The following is a 21531-nucleotide window of genomic DNA, read 5'->3' on the forward strand; positions in this document are numbered from 1 at the left end:
TCCCAAGTGCTAGGATTACACCACTGTACTGGGCCCCTAGTATGTATTTTGGTTTTTTTGTTTGTTTGAGACAGAGTCTCACTATGTTGCCCTTAGTAGTGTGCTGTGGCATCACAGCTCACAGCAACCTCAAACTCTTAGGCTTAAGTGATTCTCTTGCCTCAGCCTCACAAGTAGCCAAGACTATAGGTGCCCACCACAACACCCAGCTATTTTTCTGTTATTGTTGTCGTTGTTTAGCAGGCCCTGGACGGGTTTGAATCCACCAGGCCCGGTGCGTGTGGCCAGTGCTCTAACCACTGAGCTACGAGTACCAAGCCTTTTTTTTTTTTTTTAATTAAGCTACAAGTCATAAACTGGTAAATTCACCTAATGAAAGTGTACAATTCAGTAATTTTTAGCAAACTCACAAGGCTGTGCAACCACACCACCACTATCTAATTTCAGATTTTCTTTCCTTTTCTTTTTTTTGGCCTGGGCAGTGTTTGAACCCACCACCTCCGGCATGTGGGGCCAGCACCCTACTCGTTGAGCCATAGGTGTTGCTCCCCTAATTCCAGATTTTCATCATCTCATATGGAAACCTTGTCCCCAATAGTAGTTAACTCCTCTTTCCCAGTCATAGATTTGCTGTCCTGAACATTTCATGTAGATGGAATCATACAATATGTGGCCTTCTGTGTCAGCTTCTTTAAGTGTTTTTAGGGTTTATCCCTGTTGTAATGTGTGTTGGTACATCGTTCTTTTTTATGGTTGATACCAGTTTTTTTGGAGGCATTTAATTGCATAAAACTTTGAAACCTTGGTTATCCTAATTATTATTGGCCTCCTTGTTAGATTTTACAGTGATAAGGATGATGTAATTTGAGACTTGTGCATTGGGCTTATTTCTGAAGGATACTATACAGAAATTTTCACAACTGTACAATCCATTCATCTGAGGAAGTGCTGAATTTAGGCAATAGAGGATAGCTGCTTAGAAAGTAAAAAAGAAGTGGTAGCATTTTTAACAATTTCTGGGGCTTTTTATTTTATTTTATTTTTTTTTTTAGAGACAGAGTCTCACTTTATCACCCTTGGTAGAGAGTGCTATGACATCACAGCTCACAGCAACCTCCAGCTCCTGGGTTTAGGCAATTCTCTTGCCTCAGCCTCCCCAGTAGCTGGGACTACAGGCGCCTGCCACAACGCCTGGCTATTTTTTTTTTGTTGTTGTTGTTGCAGTGTGGCTGGGGTTGGGTTTGAACCCATCACCATTGGTATATGGGGCCAGCGCCATGCTCACTTTGCCACAGGTGCCGCCCTTCTGGGGCTTTTTAAATGGCTTTTCCTAGAACTACTTTTCCATAAACACATCTAATGATTTGAAACATTGCCTCTGTTTTGAAAGGTTAAATTTTTTAGTTAAATTACAGTTCAACTTAAAATTTTAATTTTGAGACATTGATGTGTTTGTGCTGTTCCTGGAACTGTCCATATTTCAGCTAAACCCATTGACTGTCCCAGCAGATATACCATGTGAGAGACTTGTCTACAGCAGGAAACAGAAATATGTCTTCTGTTCAGGTTGTTATCTGTGATCTGAAAGCCTGTTTTTGAATACTTGTAAAAACCACTTAACAGTACAGTTTGAAATTTTTTAATGTAGGTGTTCATTTAAAATTGTAAAGTTCAAGTCTTACTAATTGAGATGTCGTTGGCTCTTTGCATCTTTAGAAAAACTAATCTTTGCTGAGTGCTCTAAATACCTGTTTGAATGTCTAGATTAAAGCTTGGGCTAAATCAAAACTACTTGGAATTAGCATTTTGTCAGTAAAGCTCGGCTGATAGGTTACTCCTGTTAAAATAAAGATGTTTGCAGCCTCTGCTGTAGTGGGTACTCGAAGGGCTTCTGGTACTTTCCCATTGTTTTTTCAAGGAAGTAATCCAGCCAAGAGGGACGAAGTTGGTGGCCTAGGTCCTCAGGCAGAGTTCAGTCTGTGTTCGTCTCAATGTTCTACCTTGAGCTAGTGATGTTCTCTGGAGATGTCTGGGCCTGTGGTTCACATATGAAGTACTAGACCTTTGTGGCTGAAATTATGTCCTGTAATTACATGAAAGTGTTAGATTAGGAGGAATTATTTGTTTTCAGAATGCCATGCAACAGTGTTCAGTTAGTTCAACATTGGATTAATTCTGGGAACTCACCAATAACCCTTTTCAAAAGTAGCAAGTAGCCAAACTTCCTGAGAGAAAACTATCATTGTAAATGAGTAAATTCCTAACTCATCTAAGAGGCACAATTGTTGAAAACTTGTAGGTGGATTTTGAAACATCAGAATTTGGATTAAAAATTTAAAAGCATTAGGTGGTATGTGGGATTACATCCGTGTCTGCCATCCCTCAGCTTTTAGTCAGATGAGGCCAGGTGGTTTGGGATTGTGGTGCTGCCTGTCTGCTCTGTCTTAGCTTTTTGGTTTGCTTGGTTCCTGTGTCAGCATTGCAAGCTACTACTATTTAGAGGGCTAGAAATTGTGTGCAAGTAGCATTGTTTTTTAGACAGTGTATTTTAAAAGGATATGCCATCTTTAGATACAGTGGAAAGTGGTACATCTGATTATTTTGAGTCCCAGCTTTGGAGTAGATCCAAATTCTCATTTGTCATATGCAGATGATAAAATCCGCTTGTGTTACTGGGAATAATAAGTAATAAAATGTAAAGCTCATAGTCCCTGACACTTGATAAAACTATGTTTCTTGAGTAATTATTGATAATAGTAGTGAATGAGATTCTTAAGGTACAGACAATACTGGTTGGATCTTTTAATCAAAGATTGACATTTTTGTGTTCAATTATCTTATTTAAAAATTATTAAAATAATTTATATAATTTGGAAATGTAAAAAGTATGCATGTGAAAATAAAATTATATTTACTCTTACAATTCAGTGTTTCAAGCTCTGTTGATAATGTCCATTTGTATATTTTGCAAACACATCCTCACACTTGTATACAAAAATGTGCTTTCATGAAAGTATATACTTTTTGTTTTTTTCCTGATGGGCATTTTCATTTTCTTAAATATTCTTTTAAAATGTAGATATTTAAGACCAGGTGAGGTGGCTCACACCTATAATCCCAGCATTCGGAGAGGCCGAGGTGGGTGGATTGTTTGAGCTTGGGAGTTGAAGACCAGCCTGAGCAAGAGTGAGACCCCATTTCTAAAAATAGCTGGGTGTTGTGGTGGGTGCCTATAGTCTCAGGTGCTTGGGAGGCTGAGGCAAGAGAATCACTTGCGCCTAAGAGTTTGAGGTTGCTATGAGCTATAATACCACGGCACTCTACCAAGGATAACAAAGTGAGACTCTGTCTCAAAAAAAAAAAAAAAAAAAGTGTAAATATTTATACATACAACACTTGATTAAGTTTATGGTAAAAGAAGAAAAACATAGAAAGGCACTAATTTTGTAAATGTTGCAAGGTATTGTGGAACAGTTTCTCAGCCTTGGCACTGTTGAGGATTTGGGCTGAGTAATTCTCTGGATCATGTTCTGTGTACTATAGGGCACAGGCAGCCCTGGCCACTTGATGTCGGTAGCATCCCTCCAAGTCATGACAACCAAAGAGGTTTCCAGACATTGCTACATTACGTACACACCAATCCGTCCACTGAGAACAACATATGAACAAAAATGTGCCATAATTTGTTTTCCTTTGGGATGTGTAGACCATTAAATACTTTTTAGATGGACTAAATACCTTCCTTGGAATTCATTGTTACACGTTTTAGTGCACATCCTAAGTTTGATACATATGAAGCCCAGAAATTTTTCTTCTATGTGTAGAGGTTTCCACTCATATTCACCTGCAGCCTCTCCTTTGGAATACCTAGCATAACTTTATCTAAAGAGTTCTTTTACGTTTACGTTCACAAAACTCAGGATGACCTTTCACTTTGTGGCAGCCTTTGCCTTTCTGCCTACCAAAAAAAAGTCCTTGAGCTGAAGAATGACAAAAGGGGATGGCCCGCTCCAGTGAATGGAGTGCAGGTAGAGCCAGCTGGTTATTAACCACATGCCATTTTAGATTTCTTTGGGCATTGCTTTGTTTTTTGCTGGTTTGAAAAATATCTGTTTCTATCCTTTGCTTTTTTCATATTGTCTTAGTTTGAAATCTCTTGAAACCTTTAGATAGTTTATGCAAAACCAAAATGTTTTGATAGTTTGACAAGAATCCTAGATTTTCACATCCCTGTTGATAGCTTACTTAAAAGAACAGTTGAGGCCAGGTGTGGTAGCTCATGACTATAATCCCTTCTCCTGGGAGGCTGAAGCAGGAAGATTACTTGACAGCTCAGGAGTCAGAGACCAGCCTGAGCCAGAGCAAGACCCCATTGCTACTAAAAATAGAAATATTAGCTGGGCATTGTAATGGGGACCTGTAGTCCCAGCTACTTGGGAGGTTGAGACAAGAGGATTGCTTAAACCAAGCGTCCTCAAACTTTTTTTTTTTGGCCAGGGCTGGGTTTGAACCCACCACTGGCATATGTGGCCAGCGCCCTACTCCTTTGAGCCACAGGTGCCGCCCCGTCCTCAAACTTTTTAAACTGGGGGCCAGTTCACTGGACCTCAGACCATTGTAGGGCTGGACTATAGTTTTAAAAAAAAAGCTATGAACAAATTCCTATGCACACTGCACATATCTTATTTTGAAGTAAAAAAACAAAACAGGAACAAATACAATCACACCACCTCATGTGGCCCGCGGGCTGCAGTTTGAGGACCCCTGGCTTAAACCCAGGAGTTTGAGGTTGCTGTGAGCTAGGCTGATGTCACAGTACTCTAGCTTGGTCAACAAAGTGAGAATCTTGATAAATAAAAGAACACCAATTGAGACAAAACTATTTATGATAGAAGAACTGTTAATTTTTTAAATTTCTCCTATAAGTATTCTAAGACTGAAATCTGTTATTGTGTGTAAAACTAATTTGAGGCTAGAACTTGAATGTTATCTGAATGAACAATTATTCTGTAATTAGGACAAAAGATGGAAGAGGAAGGCACAGAAGATAATGGCCTAGAAGAAGATTCCAGAGACGGGCAGGTATGTGGGGTCACAGTGGAGGAGATAGCAACAGCTCCATGTTCTGATCCTCCTGGTCATCTGTGTGTCTTATTTCTCTTTACAGGAGGATATGGAAGCAAGTCTGGAGAACTTGCAGAATATTGACATGATGGACATTAGTGTGCTAGATGAAACTGAAGGCGAGGATAGCAGTGCTCCAGATTTTGGGGAGGACGGTGCTGACAGCATTCTTGATTCCTTATGTGATAGTAAAGAATATGTGGCTACACAACTGAAACAGCTTCCAGCTCAGCTCCAAGAGCATGCTGTAGGTAACTTGGACACCCTGTGGAATGTGCCAGTAGCCCTGAGTCACCCTGGTGATCACATGCTGCTTATTTGAGGGAGAACACATCTAAATCACCATGAATACATAATTCAGTGTCTAAACTCTGGTAGTAAATTATATCCATTTTAACTATTAATGAGTAGCTTTTCTGTACTACTGGTGAGCATTTTTATAATATGAGGCTGGGGGATACCTTCTAAGCATGCTATAAAATTATACAAAGTTGTTTGTTTGTTCTGTTTTTTGTTGTATGTTTGTTTTGTTTTTTTGAGACAGTCTCACTATGTCACCCTCGGTAGAGTGCTGTGTAGCAACTTCAGACTCTTGGGCTGAAGTGATTCTGCCTCAGCCTCCTGAGTAGCTGGGACTTCAAGCACCCACCACAACACCTGGCTATTTTTGGGTTGTAGTTGTCATTGTTGTTTAGCTGGTCTGGGCCAGGCTCAAACCCTCCAGCCTCGGTGTATGTGGCCAGCTTACTCACTGAGCTATGGGTGTGGAGCCATATACAAAGTTTTAGAAAGAAAAAAAAAAGTTTTAGTTACATTAAAAGACATAAAGCAAAGTTACAAAAAGTATCCCCCATCCCCACTCCAAGAACCCCTGTCCCCAAAGGGATTCACTGTTATATCCTGGTTGTAAATAAGGGCTTTGAGGCTCTAGTGATCCTCCAGCCTTGGCCTCCTAAAGTGCTGTGATTAAAGATACAAACTACCATGCTAGGCCAGGAGAGCTTTAATTCTGTTATCTCTGTACTCTTCCCTTTTTACTCCTAGTATTTTGGCGCAGAGCTCTCTGGTGAGGGTTTTCAAGCACCTAGAACAGAGTCATTATTATAGGACTGATTGTCATTTTTTTGTTTGTTCTTTGAGACAAAGTCTTACTACCCTCAGTAGAGTGCCGTCACGTCAGAGCTCACAGCAACCTCAAACTCTTGGGCTTAAGTGATTATCTTGCCTCAGCCTCCCAAGTAGTTGTGACTACAGGTGCCCGCCACAACACCCAGCTAGGACCAACTGTCATTTTAATTTGAGTGCACATGCCCAGCCATTTTGGTTGGTGGTTTTATTTACTTGAAGCATGAAAGCTTTCAGCTTTGGGGGAAATGCCCTTGTAGGACTAAACCTTAAGCCTTAGGGTCAAAAGTCATAATCTGCACATTTACTGCTCCTTGGCCTAGGGTAGCATATTGGGCAACTGTCCTCCTTTCTCAGTATGTTCCTATTGTGTGGGCGTGCACGGTTTTCAGAGTAGGTGCTCACTTTCTAACAGTTTAATCAATGGTGGCATCCAAGTCATAGGTTCACATCAGAGAAGGAAAAAAGAACAAAATACCTAGAGGGATCGCTCTATATTTCACTTGGAAAGGGTTTTAAATTTAGTAAAATTCCAGAGAATAGTTTTGCTTTTGTTTGGTAAAAAGTAGTAAGAGAGAACAATCAGGTTACATTTTTGTATTAAATAAAGTAGCCTAGAAGAAAATACCTGGTTACTGTTAACTTTGAAAGTATTGTTGCGAAGCAAAATTGGAAGGAGTGCAGAGTTTGTCGTTTTGAGTTCTGCTTTGGAAATCCTGTGTGGTTGGGTGGTGTATGTTAATTACCAGTACTTAGAAACTGCCTGGGAAATATATTCAGCTGATACAGATAGAGTGCCTACCCATCTGCAAGCCATTGTCACAGACGTTGGTATAAAAGAGTCCTGGTGTGTGGGCTCTGGCAGGGAGGGAGGTGCAAGACTGAGTGGTACAACAGTAGACTTGGATGGTGACAGGTGCTATGAAGGAAATAGACACAGACTGCCTAGAAAGTAGTGAGGTGTGGGCCCTAGCATTCACAGCAACAATCTCCACAAAGTAATGTTCCATTTTGTTTTTCAGGTGGATAGAGAGGGATTTGAGAACACTCTGGAAACTTCATCATTGGACTTCAAAGTAACTCCGGTAAGTTGCCGTTGGGTTCTGCATCACTGGAAACTTTAAATGAGTGGTCAGTTATTCCTTAGGGAGAAAAGAGAGAGAGTATGTGTATATAAAAATGATAAATTGAGCACTGATAACAGAGTTTAGGTGTAGGGGATAAGAGATTAACAAAACAGATATAGTCTTAGAGTTTGCAGTATAGCACTATAAAACCAATTAGTATGTAACTAGAAGGGAAAAGAGGTGCCATTAGGGGGCAGTTGAGGAATTTGGACTGAAAAAGCAACCAGAAGACTTGCCAGGGGAAGTGTTATCTGAATCGAGATCCGACATACAGGTCTGCAGTTAGCTGGGTGAAGGGGGAAAGAAGAATTTAGAGTAAGAGGTGAGCAGTGGTCCTGAGACAGGAGGGGGAGTCAGCATACAGGGTTGGGGGAGAAGGCCAGAAGTGGGACTGCAAAGCAGTTGGGCCTGTCCCACCATAGTCTGAGCCACAGAAATTGACTTGACTTAATGTCGTGAGTGTAAAAGGTTTTTTCCCCAGGACAGAGAGACAGTTTCGTTCTAGTTACAATAGTAGTTTTACGTTCAGGAGAAACATCTTTTTCTTAAATCTGATGTAATGTGTAGAGATGGCCTTCTATGTGACCTCTGCTTTGACTATGTGAGTCTTTGCCAGCTGCAGTAGCCAGTAGGGGTAGGTAGGGTAGGAGTACAGGGGCAGACTCTGAGAGAAGAATCAGACTCAAATGTTACCACTGCCTACCTCTTGGTGCCAGAGAAACTGGCAAAATGAGCTTGTCTTCATCAAGGTATTTGGGTTGGAATATATTTTTTTGAAAAAGGAAAGTTTTTTGGAAATAGGCATTAACTCACAGAAAGCTATTTTTACTTAGGGAAATGCATCTGCCCAGTTTTTAAAGTGACTTGTGGATTTGCTTTTCCTTTTTTAAATAGGATATTGAAGAACCTCTATTGGAGCCAGGTACTGATAAGAGAAACACGACATTTATGGTTTGAAAGTTTTCATGCTACTATTAGTTGAAAGCTTTTTATATTTTAAGCTGTGTTATGGTCTTGTAAATTACTCTAATGGTGGACAATCCAGATCGTACAAGGATCAGAGATTGGAAACCCATTTATATCACCAGATCTGTGGGAGTGCCTTTCTGGCTTCTTGAGGTCAAATATATTTGGTGAGATGTAGTTATTATTTTCATCTCTAACCACATAAGAGTGGCATTTAATCCCACCCCACCCCCATGATTCTTCCATGTGTTTCTACACATGAAACAGATCTTGTGATATTGTGCTGCAGTCATTTTGGTTAATGCAGTTGAGGCAGGATGAAGCTGCTCAGGGAATTTGTAACCTGAGAAGTAAGTGACTGGATTCCAGAAGAGGAAACAGAGTTTCTTCATGAAAATTTCCAACATATTATTCCCCTTCTGGACTGCGTTTATCTCCCATCGTCGGAAGAGTTTCTGGTTTTCATATGGGACTGTTCTGTTAAAAGAAATTCAAAGAAATTTGGAAATTGAGCTGTCATTGAATGGTGATTACATTCGGTTTCACACCTTGGACATTGGAAAATCAGTCAGAAGACCCAGAATTGAACAAAAACTCAAAGAAGACTGTTGAGAAGCAGACACATGGTTGTAGGTGTTTAAATCTGTGGGGGCCTTTTCTCTTCCATGTAGCATAGAGGCTTACCTAGCAGCCGGTCGGAGCGCAGGTAGTGTAACCAGTGTAACTTTGTGTACCCGCGGGTTTTCCAATCTCTGTGTAGAGCTAGCAGTTCTCTTCGTGTTAGTGTGGCAGCCGTGCCAGTTCCACATTTGTGATTGCTTTATTTCCCTGGTAATTAAACCTTGTGCCATTCTATTCCTGTTAAATCCGTAGAAAATGAGAAAATACTCGACATTTTGGGGGAAACTTGTAAATCTGAGCCAGTAAAAGAAGAAGGTTCCGAGCTGGAGCAGCCATTTGCACAGGATACAAGTAGCGTGGGGCCAGACAGAAAGCTTGCGGAGGAAGAGGACCTTTTTGACAGCGCCCAACCGGAGGAGGGTGATTTAGATTTGGCCAGCGAGTCAACACACGCTCAGTCGGGCGAGGCAGACAGCCTGTTAGCGGTAGTGAAAAGGGAGCCCGTGGAACAGCCAGGCGATGGCGAGAGGATGGACTGTGAGCCTGTAGGGCTAGAGCCGGCAGTTGAGCAGAGTAGTGCAGCCTCCGAGCACGTGGAGGCCTATAGCAAGGAGGTTGCAGAAGCGCCCACAGAAGAAGCCCCAAGTCCAGAAAGCAGAGATAGCAAAGAAGACGAGAAGAAGTTTGATTTTGAAGCTTGTAATGAAGTCCCTCCGGCTACTAAAGAGTCCTCAACCAGTGAGGGCGCTGATCAGAAAATGAGGTTTGTTTTTTCTCAGTTTTAGACCAGACGCTTTCTCCTTTTCATTGGTCATTTAATGACACACATAAGCTGTTTTTCTGCAATTGGCCAGCCAGACTGATGAAATTATAGTTTTGCTTCTAAAGAATGTCTTATTTCTCTTTGTGTATTTTTAATGGGTGATTGAGTTCCTTTTCTTTTTCTCAACCTACCATGGTTGTGTTTTTAAATTGTTAGTTATCTTCAGCTAAATCGAATTGACTTTTATGAATCTGACATTGTATGTAGGGGGTCAGATTTTTCAATATAAGCTTGGAAAGGTGTTAAGATTTATTTCAGACTAATATTCCTGGTAGGTATTAAGTTTTAGCACATACCATATTTTTAATTTTATTCTTTTTAGTTTTTTTCCTGCATGAGTAACATTAACTTTTGTCTCTAGCTCTTTTAAGGAAGAAAAAGATATAAAGCCAATCATTAAAGATGAAAAAGGTATGATTTAATTTGCTTGTTAAGGAGCCATGTCTGGATCCCTTATTTGGGGAGGGCCTGCAGATGTCCACACTTTGATCCAGTAATTTGTTTTATTGTGGGTTACTGGGAAAACATTACCTGATGTTTTCTTAAGAGACAAGTTTTGAATGTTTGCGAATGTCTGTGTTTCATGTTTCTGTTGTGGTTGTCATCTATGGGATAGTTTAAGCACATAACAAGAAAGGAATAATTCTGCCCATTGAAGAATAATGAAGTAAGAATTTTAAAGACTGCTGTGTTTTTGGAGAACTGATCATCAAAAGACATTTCAGTTTATGACTAACATGGATGTGATTATTCCTTGAAGAAAGAAACTCAGTTTTTTTGGTCCGAATTTTCAATCTCTTCTCCTGTCCTTTGGCACACATGTAGTAAAGTAAATTATTGAATCAGAACAGATGAGATGTAGTTTGGATTTTAGAAGAGGGTTCCAATCTTAAAAATGGTTGTGCTTCCTCTTATACCTTGAGAGTAAAGTACTACGTGTCTCAAAAGTCACTGTACTTAATTTAATGTTCTTACACCAGGTCGAGGCAGCAGCAGTTCTGGTAGGAACCTGTGGGTCAGTGGACTGTCCTCCACAACACGAGCAACAGATCTGAAGAACCTTTTCAGCAAGTACGGAAAGGTATGCTTTCTCATGCAATTTGTCATCCACCCTCAATTTGGTTTAACAAACTCAAGAACTTATCTCTTGCTCTTGTTAATATTATTGGCTGGGCGCGGTGGCTCACATCTGTAATCCCAGCACTTCAGGAGCCCAAGGCAGGCAGATCACCTGAGCTCATGAGTTTGAGATCAGGCTGAGCCAGAATGAGACCCCCATATCTAAAGATAGCCAGGTATTGTAGCGGGCATCTGTAGTCCCAGCTACTCCGGAGGCTGAGGCAAGGGGATCACTTGAGCCCCAGAATTTGAGGTTGCTGTGAGATATGAGGCCACCGAGACTGTCTCAAAAAAAAATTACTGATTCTTGTTTCACACTCTTGTGTGAAATGTGCCTTGTTTCCTGGTTCAGAGTAACCAGAGTACCAAGTAGAGCAAGTAGTTGGTCATAACGTAATACTGCTCAGAAAATGTGTATAAATAGCTACTGTGGTTCTTGTAGTTCTTTCTAACTGGACAAAAATGATCATCTTTTGTCCTATACAAAACTTAAAGCTGGCATACTGAATTTTTTTCTGTAGGAGTAAGTGAATAATTGATTTTAATTGTCTTTTAGTATTTGAAGCATATGGTGTGATAACTAGAACAAAATTGGTTTAAATATGGAGGCAGGAGAAAATACAAGTCAGAAGGGTTCCAAAGGAACTTGAAGGACCATTTAAACTTACTCCGTTTTCTTGGAATTAATGAAACAGTCTCCTGATAAGCAATGAGAACTGCCCTCTTGGCTGGTGGTAGTGGTGCACAGCTGTTGTCCCACCTGTTTGGGAAGCTGAGGCAAGAGGATTGCTCAAGTGCAAGAGTTTGAAGTTGCGGCTTGGCGCCTGTGGCTCAAGCGGCTAAGGCGTTAGCCACATACACGTGAGCTGGCGGGTTCGAATCCAGCCCGAGCCCACCAAACAACAATGACAGCTGCAACCAAAAAATAGCTGGGTGTTGTGGCGGGCACCTGTAGTCCCAGCTACTTGGGAGGCTAAGGCAAGAGAATCGCTGAAGTCCAAGAGGTGGAGGTTGCTGTGAGCTGTGATGCCATGGCACTCTACCCAGGGCGACAGCTTGAGGCTCTGTCTCAAAAAAAAAGAAAAGAAAAAAGAGTTTGAAGTTGCTATGATGCCATAGCACTCTACCCAGAGCTACAGAGTAAGATTCTTGTCTCAAAAAAAAAATAAAATAAAATAAAGAACTGCCCTGGTCTTTTGGATGCCTGTGGAACCAAGCATGCAGGGAGAAAGGCTCACTACCCCTTAGTGTTAGGAAGGTTCAAGGATTCTAGGCATAGCTTCAGAGCCTGTCAGATGTGCCTTATTCTGGCTACAGAAATCATTCCTTTTCCTTTGTCTAGGTCTGTGTTACCTTATCAGGTGTTAGTTAATGACTTCAGCAGACAGACCCCAGAAAAGGCATGCATTTAAATTTTCAACGATCCAGTGTTTTTAAGAGAGCTTAGAAAACTTACAGCCATACATAACCTATTTGATTATTTTGTTGACTTCCTCCTTGACTCAGACACTGATTGATGATAAAGCCGAAGCAGATACTAATATATGGTCACTATTGCACTGATGTTTAGTCTGTTAGAAAAAAGCAACATTTAAGAAATAACATGTTGGCTGAGCATAGTGGCTCATGCCTGTAATCCCAGCACTTTGGGAGGCTGAGGCAGAAGGATCACTTGAACCAAAAAGTTTGAAACCTTCCTAGGCAGCATAGTGAGATCCCCGTCTCTACCAAAAGAAAAAGATTACCTAGGAGTGATGGTACTCTCCTATAGTACAGGCCACTCTGGAGGCTAAGGCAGGAGGATCATTTGAGCCCAGAGTTTGAGTCTCCAGTGAGCTATGATAGAACAACTGCACTCCAGCCTGAGCAACAGACCAAGAGTTTGTCTCAAGAAAAAGAAGGAACGTAGTATAAGTATATTAAGGGAAGTTACTTCTGTGTGTCATAGAGAGACCTCATTTACATTTGGGAGATGGCTTTAGCAAGTTGCACTGAGGAAGTGGCTTTTTTTTTTTTTTTTGGAGACAGAGCCTCAAGCTGTTGCCCTGGGTAGAATGCTGTGGCATCACAGCTCACAGCAACCTCCAACTCCTGGGCTCAGGCGATTCTCCTGCCTCCACCTCCCAAGTAGCTGGGATTATAGGCTCCAGCCACAACACCCAGCTATTTTTTGGTTGCAGCCATCATTGTTTGGCGGGCCTGGGCTGGATTTGAACCTGCCAGCTTAGGTGTATATGGCTGGCTCCTTAGCCGCTTGAGCCACAGGTGCTGAGCCAAAGAGGAAGTGGCATTTTGACCATGCCTTTGCCCACGGAGCCCAGATTTGGATAGAAGTAGGAAGACCTAGGAAAACCATTGGTGTGGGACCTGATTGCTATAATGGCAGAAGGCATGACTGAGGGATGGGGACAAAACAACCATGTCCCACCGCATTCTCATCTGTCATCAGAAATTATGCCCCCATAGGGATGATTTGTTTGGTGGGAAGATGAAAATGAATGAACCCATAATTGGCTTATCTCCCTGACTTTGAGGAGAGGGAAGAAGGGAAGGCAGAGCCTCAGCTCTAATACAGGAGCTGACATCTTTGTCCCTGTCACCTGTGGTCCTGGGCAGATTCTGGCAGAGCCACAAGTCTTCCATCTTTGTGCTAATAGGAGTTGGAATGTAATAGGATGATAGTACATATGGGCTCCACCTAGTCCTTCCACAGTTGGGGGTATGAGATCTAAAGAGAGGAAATGACTTGTTTGAGTTGACACACTGGGTCAGAGGTGAGTTAGAGGCTGGGAACCCCAGGGGCTCTTTCCACTTCCCAAGATTGCTGGCTTTACCACTGACTCCTGTGGAGCTGGATTTAAAGCTACTGTTCTGGCCAGATGCAGTGGCACACACATGTAATAATAGCACTCTAAGAGGCCAAAGTGGGATAATCTCTTGAGCTTAATATCAGAGCAAGAGTGAGACCCCATCTATAATAAAAATAGAAAAAATTAGCCAGGCTCAGTGGTGCACGACAAAAGTCCCAGCTGCCTTAGGAAGATCACTTGAGCCCAGGAGTTTGATGTTGCTGTGAGCTAGGCTTGATTCAATGGCACTCTAGCCCACATTTAGCCCACGTGACAGAACAAAGACTCTGTCTCCAAAAAAAAACAAAACTACTGTCCTGCTGTCTTCTCTTCATCCCGTTTGTTCATTGATTGCTTGTTTGTCACCTCGTTGATTGAATCTTTTATCATTTGTGGCATCTTAGCAATAGCTCTGTTTTGTTCTTTAGTGGCTGCTTTTTAAGGAATTGCAGTGCATATCTTTTTTTTTTTTTTTTTTTGAGACAGAGTTTCACTTTGTCGCCCTCAGTAGAGTGCTGTGGCGTTACAGCTCTCTGCAGCCTCCAACTCTTGGACTTAGGCGATCCTCCTGCCTCAGCCTCCCAAGTAGCTGGGACTACAGGTGCCCGCCACAATGCCTGGCTTTTTTTGTTGCAGTTTGGCTGGGGCTGGGTTTGAACCCACCACCCTTGGTATCTGGGGCTGGCACTTTACCCACTGAGCCACAGGTGCTGCCCAAGCAGTGAGTATCTTAATAGTATATCTCCACGTTATGGCGTCTGGTTTGAGTATAAAAACTTCACGAGAGTGTACTTCTACTTTCATCTACCAGTCTTTGTGATATTGTTGTCATATGTTTTCCTTCTATTAAATAAACGACCCAGTATATTATTGGCTTTTTTTGCTTTGAACAGATAACTTTTTTTTTTTTTTTGGAAACAGTCTTACTCTGTCGCCCTGGGTAGAGTGCTGTAGAGCCATAGCTCACAACAACCTCAGATTCTTGAGCTCAAGTGATCCTCTTGTCTCAGCCTCCCAAGGAGCTAGGACTACAGGCATCTGCCACAAAACCTGGCTAATTTTTCTGTTTTTAGTAGGGATGGGGTCTTGCTCTTCTCAGGCTGGTCCCAGACTTGAATAGATGACTTTTAAAGAGATTTCTAAATAATATGAAGAAAACAGGGTTCACTGTTGCTTTTTGTAGTCCATCCATGTTCCCATTGGAGACCACGTTCCTCCCTCCTGAAGACTTAAACATTTCTTTTTTTTTTTTTTTTTTGTAGAGACAGAGTCTCACTGTACTGCCCTCTGGTAGAGTGCCGTGGCGTCACATGGCTCACAGCAACCTCTAACTCTTTGGCTTACGCGATTCTCTTGCCTCAGCCTCCCAAGCAGCTGGGACTACAGGCGCCCGCCACAACGCCCGGCTATTTTGTTGTTGTTGTTGCTGTTGTTGCAGTTTGGCCAGGGCTGGGTTTGAACCCGCCACCCTCGGCATATGGGGCCGGCTCCCTACTCACTGAGCCACAGGCGCCGCCCTAAACATTTCTTGTAGTGCTAGTGGAGGGTTGCTGATGACAAATCTTGTTTCTTTTGTATATCTAAAGACGTTTTTAATTTTGCTCTTTTTTTTTTTTCTGAGACAAAGTTTATTCTCTTGCACTAGGTAGAGTGCCATGGCATCATTATTGGGCCATGTGATCCTCTTACCTGAGCTTCCTGAGTAGCTGGGACTATAGGTGTGCGCCACCCCAGCTAGTTTTTCTATTTTTAGTAGAGATGGGGTCTCACTCTTGCTCAGGCCGGTCTCAAATTCCTGATCTCAAGGGATCCTCCTGCCTCAACCTTCCAAAGTATAGGTGTGAGCCACCACGCCTGGCTTACTTTGCCCTCATTTTGAAATTTTCACTGGTTGTACAAATTCAAGGTTTACTATGAGTACCCAATATTTCTTTTCCTACAACTAATTTTAAGATTTTCTCCTCTTTATCACTGTCTTGGGATAATTTGATTCTGATGTACTTTGGTTTAGTGTACTATTTTATTCGCTTTTTTTTTCTGCTCCCTCTGCCTTTGGGGATTCCCAAGTTGTCTCACAACTTCCTGACATTACAGGGGTTATTTTCTCCCAGTCCTTTTTTCTGTTTAATTTTTAAGACTTTTTCTACTTTGTTTCCCAGTTCTCTAATTATTTCTTCAGCAGTGTCTAGTGCTAATCTTATCTAGCATATTTTTCATCTCCAGAGTTTGATTTGCATATTTTAAGATAATCTTCCATGTGTTTACCTGACATGGCCAATTTCGTTCCTCTGCCTTCTTGAACGTACAAAGTAGAGGTGAAATAACTTTTTAATATCCTTGTCCACCAATTCTGTCTTCTCTGTCATTTTGAGGTCTCTTTCTATTGATCATGGTTTTTCTTTATTATGGATGGTATTTCCCTACTCTTTTTCATCCTTAGTAATTTTTCATTGGATATCAGATTTTATAAATTTTACCTTATTGGATGCTAGTTATTCTCATATTTCCATTCTCTTGAGCTTTTTTCTGGATAGAGCAGCTAACATACTTTGATCCTGCTGAGGCTTTCTGTTACACTTTGAAAGGCAAGGCAAGACTAGACTAGTGCTTAATTCAGCTTAATTTGTCCCACTACTAGGCCAGTAACTGAGTACTATATCTGACACCCTTTGTGTTACCAGCTTTTCCGTTCTGGCTACCATGAGAAGCTAACCATTTGTAGTCCAGAGTGAACTCCTGACATTGTTCTTTATGCTCCTCGTGGGTAGTTCTCTGCCTCTTATTTCCTTACACATGTTCACTGGGCAGGAGAAACTCCGTGTAGATCTTTCAAGCTCTCTGATTTCTCTCTGCCTTGGTCTCAGAATTTCAGCTCTGTTTTGATTCAAGGATACTCCCTGCCTCAGTTACTTCTGTCTGCCCGTGGCCTGGGAGATCTAGGCAGTGAACAAGGGGAAGTTATGCAGCTCTCTTTGGCATCATGATATCCAGTATCTGAAAACCATTGTTGCCTACTTTTCATCTAGTTTTTTAGTTGTTTCTAGCAAGAGGGCAATTAATGCGTGGTGTTTTTTGTTGGCTGGAAGTGAAATCCTTTCCTTGGAATGGAGCTGTTTTCAGCCTTAGCCAGCATGGGTGGGGTGCATTTCTGAGTAGGTAGTCCTTCACCTATCCTTGAGTTCAGTGGAAGTGGAGAAAAGAATCCAAATGGGAAGAACTTTTGGTTAATTATGAGTTATGAGTGAAGTTTAACAGCCTTTTAATTTTGCCTGTTTAATTTTTCACTAAGTTGTCTGATCTTCTATCAAAAGCAATTGTGTTGATGGGTCAGGAGTAATTAGAACTAATTTAATAATAAATTATGGAGAGCTAACAATACATGGAAAAGGAACAAACAGTGGAAATGATTCTGCTTATCAGTTACTTGCTAATAATTTTAATAAGCTGTGTGGTTATTTGTATGAGAAATTAAGCATGTCCTTTCCATGAAGGTTGTTGGGGCCAAGGTGGTAACCAATGCCCGCAGTCCTGGGGCTCGATGCTATGGGTTTGTCACCATGTCCACATCTGATGAGGCTACCAAGTGCATCAGCCATCTCCACAGAACTGAGCTGCATGGAAGAATGATCTCTGTGGAGAAGGTGAGGCAGTTTTTGGCTGTTGTAGTTCACAAGTGAAATGTACAAGCAAGGAGACCAGTCCACAAATCATTTCTATATGTATTATATTTTAGGCCAAAAATGAACCTGCTGGGAAAAAGCTATCTGACAGAAAAGAATGTGAAGTGAAGAAGGAAAAATTATCCAGTGTTGACAGACATCATTCTGTGGAGATCAAAATTGAAAAGTAAATTGATTTTTCAGACCTCTCTCTTAGGATTCCTGGGAAGAGGGTAGGGGACCTCCACAGTGGGCTCATGAAACATGCATCTGTTTCCTTTACAGAAACAGCCTCACCAACTTCCCATTTCAGTCTTACCTAATTTTTACATCTTGCTGTCACATCAGTATTCAGCTTTCTATTGAAAGATACTTAATAAAGTAACCTGTGACTTTAAAAAATGGATACAGATGATAATTATTTGTGTCTGAACAACTTAGTAGCTTTTTGAAAAACATAAGAGTAAAATGAAAGAATACTATTTTTATTTCACTTTTAATATTATGGGCCCTTTCCCAAAATTACTTCCATATCCATGTTGATTTTCATGCAGTTTTTGCTTATTCACAGCCATAGTCAACAACCCAGTTTTTTAAACATCATATTATAAGGAACATAGCCTCATCTAGTTTTGCGATGAATGGCCTTGAGGTTAGTTTGTTATGTCTGACAGAGCAGAAGTATTGGTGTGTTTACCTCAAAAATTAAAAATAACCCCAGAGCACCCTCCTAGTTCACTTTGGGTGCTTGGGGTACCTTGGCATGATAGTTTGGGAACCATGGATGTGAGATACTATTTTTGTGAAAGAAGTGATTTATATCTTTAATTAAAATGGAAATAAGGACTGATTTTTCAAAGCAAGTGTCATTTATATTTTCAGTGCATTTCTAGGCTTATCTTTTGAGAAGGTAGATTTTGGTAATGTGCCTGATAATGGCAATGCTTTAGAAAGCTGAGTGTCTACATTAAGTTTCTATTGTCACTGTGACTTCCACATTCACTTACACTCTAAAAATTGAACTGTTTGCTAAGAATCTATCAGTTACCTCTTAGTAATTTCATTGTGCTGCTGTCACTTATGTAAACAAATTTTTATAGAGTAAACGAGTGTGGACATCATACTCACAGGTTGAACTGGGTTTTTAAGGGTGTGATTACCAGTTTGTATCATAACCAGATTGGACTTAATATGCCCTGAGAGTAGAAGGAACAGGTAAGCTTTCGTGCATTTGGAAACAAGACCCTAAATTTTATGGGCAACTTCTTCAAAGAAATACATCTTGTGAGCATTGCTAAAAAATTCTGATATTGGTAGGCTGTGGGTAACTGTTGATGGTTTGTGGTATTCTTGGTATCTTGGGGTATGTTTCATTCACTGGCATCTGTATTTGTGAGAAAAGGTGATAGTTGCTAGCTAATACATGCCAGGTGGTCCTGTGGCCAGCACTGGAAATGCAGCAATTCCCTGTGAGGTGTGTGCTCTATGTAGGTAAGGAAACAGGCTCAGAGAGGGTAAGTGCCCAGCTCAAGGTCAAACTGCCTTCAAGGTTCGCTTAGCATTTTCTCTAAAAACTGATGAAGAGTATTCCACACGTGTGATGAAGCAGATTTAGAGTTCATTTTCTAAAGTGTTCATAAGTAGTTGAAGTGTTTCTCATGTACGCTGCCTGCATACCGGTGTATCTAACATTTTAGAAAACTGTCCCCACAAACCTCCAGTTTCATTATGCTTATTTGTAGATTTCACAGATAACTAAAGTGGGAATAGGACCTGTATCTAAAGAGGGTTATTGTTATCACCATGTCCTTCAAATCATCTTCCCCAGCTAATTACTGTCAGGCTGATGTATTTTACATGGATGTCTGTTTACGTGTGAGTGAAGATTAGTGTGAGCAGTCCTGTTACAGCCTTGAGAACTGAAGTTTGATAACAATGTTTTTAAATAGAACCGTAATTAAGAAGGAAGAAAAAATTGAGAAGAAGGAGGAAAAACGACCTGAAGACATTAAAAAGGAAGAAAAAGATCAGGATGAACTGAAACCAGGACCTACAAATCGGTCTAGAATCACCAAATCAGGTGATGAGAGTCTTTTAAGTGTTTATGAAAGGGGCAAAGCCTGAGACGGCTGGTGGGTAGGTAGAATGTCACAGAGAAAGTGAGTACAGTGAGCTTTCTGGTAACTGGCTGAATTGTCCTTTTTATAGATAGCTGCTGAAAGGAGATGAAATGATTGAAAAGAGTTTCTGTATAATCTCAGGAATCTGGAAGTACTCTGGACAGACTAGGTGTACCTAATATGTATTGGTGGACTCAGTGGCATGGCTTCTTATTTTTCCTGAATCTTTGGCAGATTGTAGTGCGGTTCGTAAGAGGAAATTATCCTAGTTCTTAAAAGTCTGTGCAATTTGGCAGGTGTGCAATTGAGTTTTTCCTGCTTTTATATTAAAGCTAACATCCAGCTTTACTTCTACATAGTAAAATATGTAGAGGAAACTAAAACCTCCAAACTTCTGTATCTATTGAAGTGGTTGTATTTGGACAGCACCACTTTCGTTGTCATTTTATAAAAGTGTTATCCTCTGTACCTTCGAATTTGTGTAAGATTCTCCCAATGTTTTGTAGCAAAAAAAAAAAAAAACAACTTGGGCGGTGCCTGTGGCTCAAAGGAGTAGGGCACCAGCCCCATGGGGGCCGAAGGTGGCGTGTTCAAACCCGGCCCCCGGCCAAAAACTGCAAAAATAAATAAATAAATAAACCAACTCCTCTGCTCCCCCAAGGGAAAAGAAAACTAAACAAAAATCCAACCATCTGGAGCATTAAAATTTGGTATAGCACATTACAAGTTAGATGTTAAGTGTTTGGGGGTACTTTACCAGTAATCTCATGAGGGACATGTACGTTCCTCAAATATTATAAATCTTCCCAAATAGATAGAATTTATTGGAAGGCATTATTACTGGACATGAATAAGGGAAGCCCACCCATCTAGTGGGGGTTCTCCCTCAGAGATGGCTGTGTCTGATTCAGAGCCAAGGGGCCAGACTCTGCAGAACTTTGTAGAATGTACTAGTTCTCCTGGAGCAACTAGGGTTCAGCGTAGGGGGTGGAATTCTCTGGGGCAGGTATGTTGACGTGCACATTGCAAAACGCACTTTGACTGCACTTTGAATTGGTTTTAAGTTGTAGTGTAAAACAAGTCTCAGCTACTTTTACTCCAGATGCGCAAAGATTCATCAGGGTGTGCTAGCTGCTTTATCCAGTATTACCCTGTTGTTCACAACAAAGATTAAGACCAGAGGCTCCAATGGCTTCTGTCAGTCACTTGACTGAGGCCCTGTGTGCCCATCCCATGGCCCACCTGAGTGTTGATTGCTGTTGGATGGTTGAGTTGTTAGCCTGTTTTAATAGATTGCTGTGTTTTTTCCTGAAGGAAGCAGAGGAATGGAACGGACAGTGGTGATGGATAAATCAAAAGGAGAGCCTGTCATTAGTGTGAAAACCACAAGCAGGTCAAAAGAAAGAGTAAGTATCACTTGTGCCACCTCACGTCCACCTGTTTTAGAAGGTGGTTTAATGACCACTTTGACTTGTATTATGAAAACAACATGGTTTCATCTTTAAGATTTTAAGAATTCTTTGAAACTGAGGAGGTATGTTGTTAATTGTTTATAGGTTATGTACATAGACAGAAAATTAAATTTTACTTTTTGCAAAACAATACTTAACCTATATTTGCCTTCCATAATGTGCTGGCCTCTTTCCTGGTTCAGGACATACCGTCTTCAGAACAGATGCTTGATTGACACACAGCAGTCCACCGATGAATAGGATTGGCCAGCCCTAGGCTTTTCAAATGGGAAGAAGGATCCTACTCTATAGTTGATCTAATAGCCATTTATTAATTTTTTTATTGATATTTTAGTCTTCTATTAAATTAACCAAAAGAAGCGTAGTGCCCAGCCTAAAACGGAGTATCTTTCTTATTGTGAGATAAGGAACATAATTTCTTGAGTTGTACACATAGCTGAACAACATACAGTGGCTTCTCATTTTGCATTTTCTACTCTGGAAAGTAAGAAAAACTGCTACCCAGCTGCAGGTTGAAACGTTAGTG

General features: G+C 41.0%; 1 protein-coding gene across 2 annotated transcripts in view; it reads left to right on the top strand.

Moving 5' to 3' along the window:
- Window positions 1–21531, top strand: part of SAFB2 (scaffold attachment factor B2) — a 36315-nt gene that overhangs the window by 2804 nt on the left and 11980 nt on the right. For both annotated transcript variants that reach the window (XR_008377502.1, XM_053579073.1), the window contains exons 3-13: window positions 5018–5082; window positions 5168–5371; window positions 7272–7334; window positions 8271–8298; window positions 9216–9726; window positions 10148–10197; window positions 10767–10867; window positions 17246–17395; window positions 17488–17600; window positions 19363–19493; window positions 20848–20939. Coding sequence is in view for 1 of the 2 variants with exons in the window: in XM_053579073.1 (XP_053435048.1) it covers window positions 5018–5082; window positions 5168–5371; window positions 7272–7334; window positions 8271–8298; window positions 9216–9726; window positions 10148–10197; window positions 10767–10867; window positions 17246–17395; window positions 17488–17600; window positions 19363–19493; window positions 20848–20939 (1508 nt within the window). In the remaining variant the exon portion in view is untranslated. The remainder of the gene's footprint in view (window positions 1–5017; window positions 5083–5167; window positions 5372–7271; window positions 7335–8270; window positions 8299–9215; window positions 9727–10147; window positions 10198–10766; window positions 10868–17245; window positions 17396–17487; window positions 17601–19362; window positions 19494–20847; window positions 20940–21531) is intronic.

The sequence above is a fragment of the Nycticebus coucang genome, chromosome 2, assembly GCF_027406575.1.
Source record: "Nycticebus coucang isolate mNycCou1 chromosome 2, mNycCou1.pri, whole genome shotgun sequence".
In the NCBI taxonomy this organism is placed as follows: domain Eukaryota; kingdom Metazoa; phylum Chordata; class Mammalia; order Primates; family Lorisidae; genus Nycticebus; species Nycticebus coucang.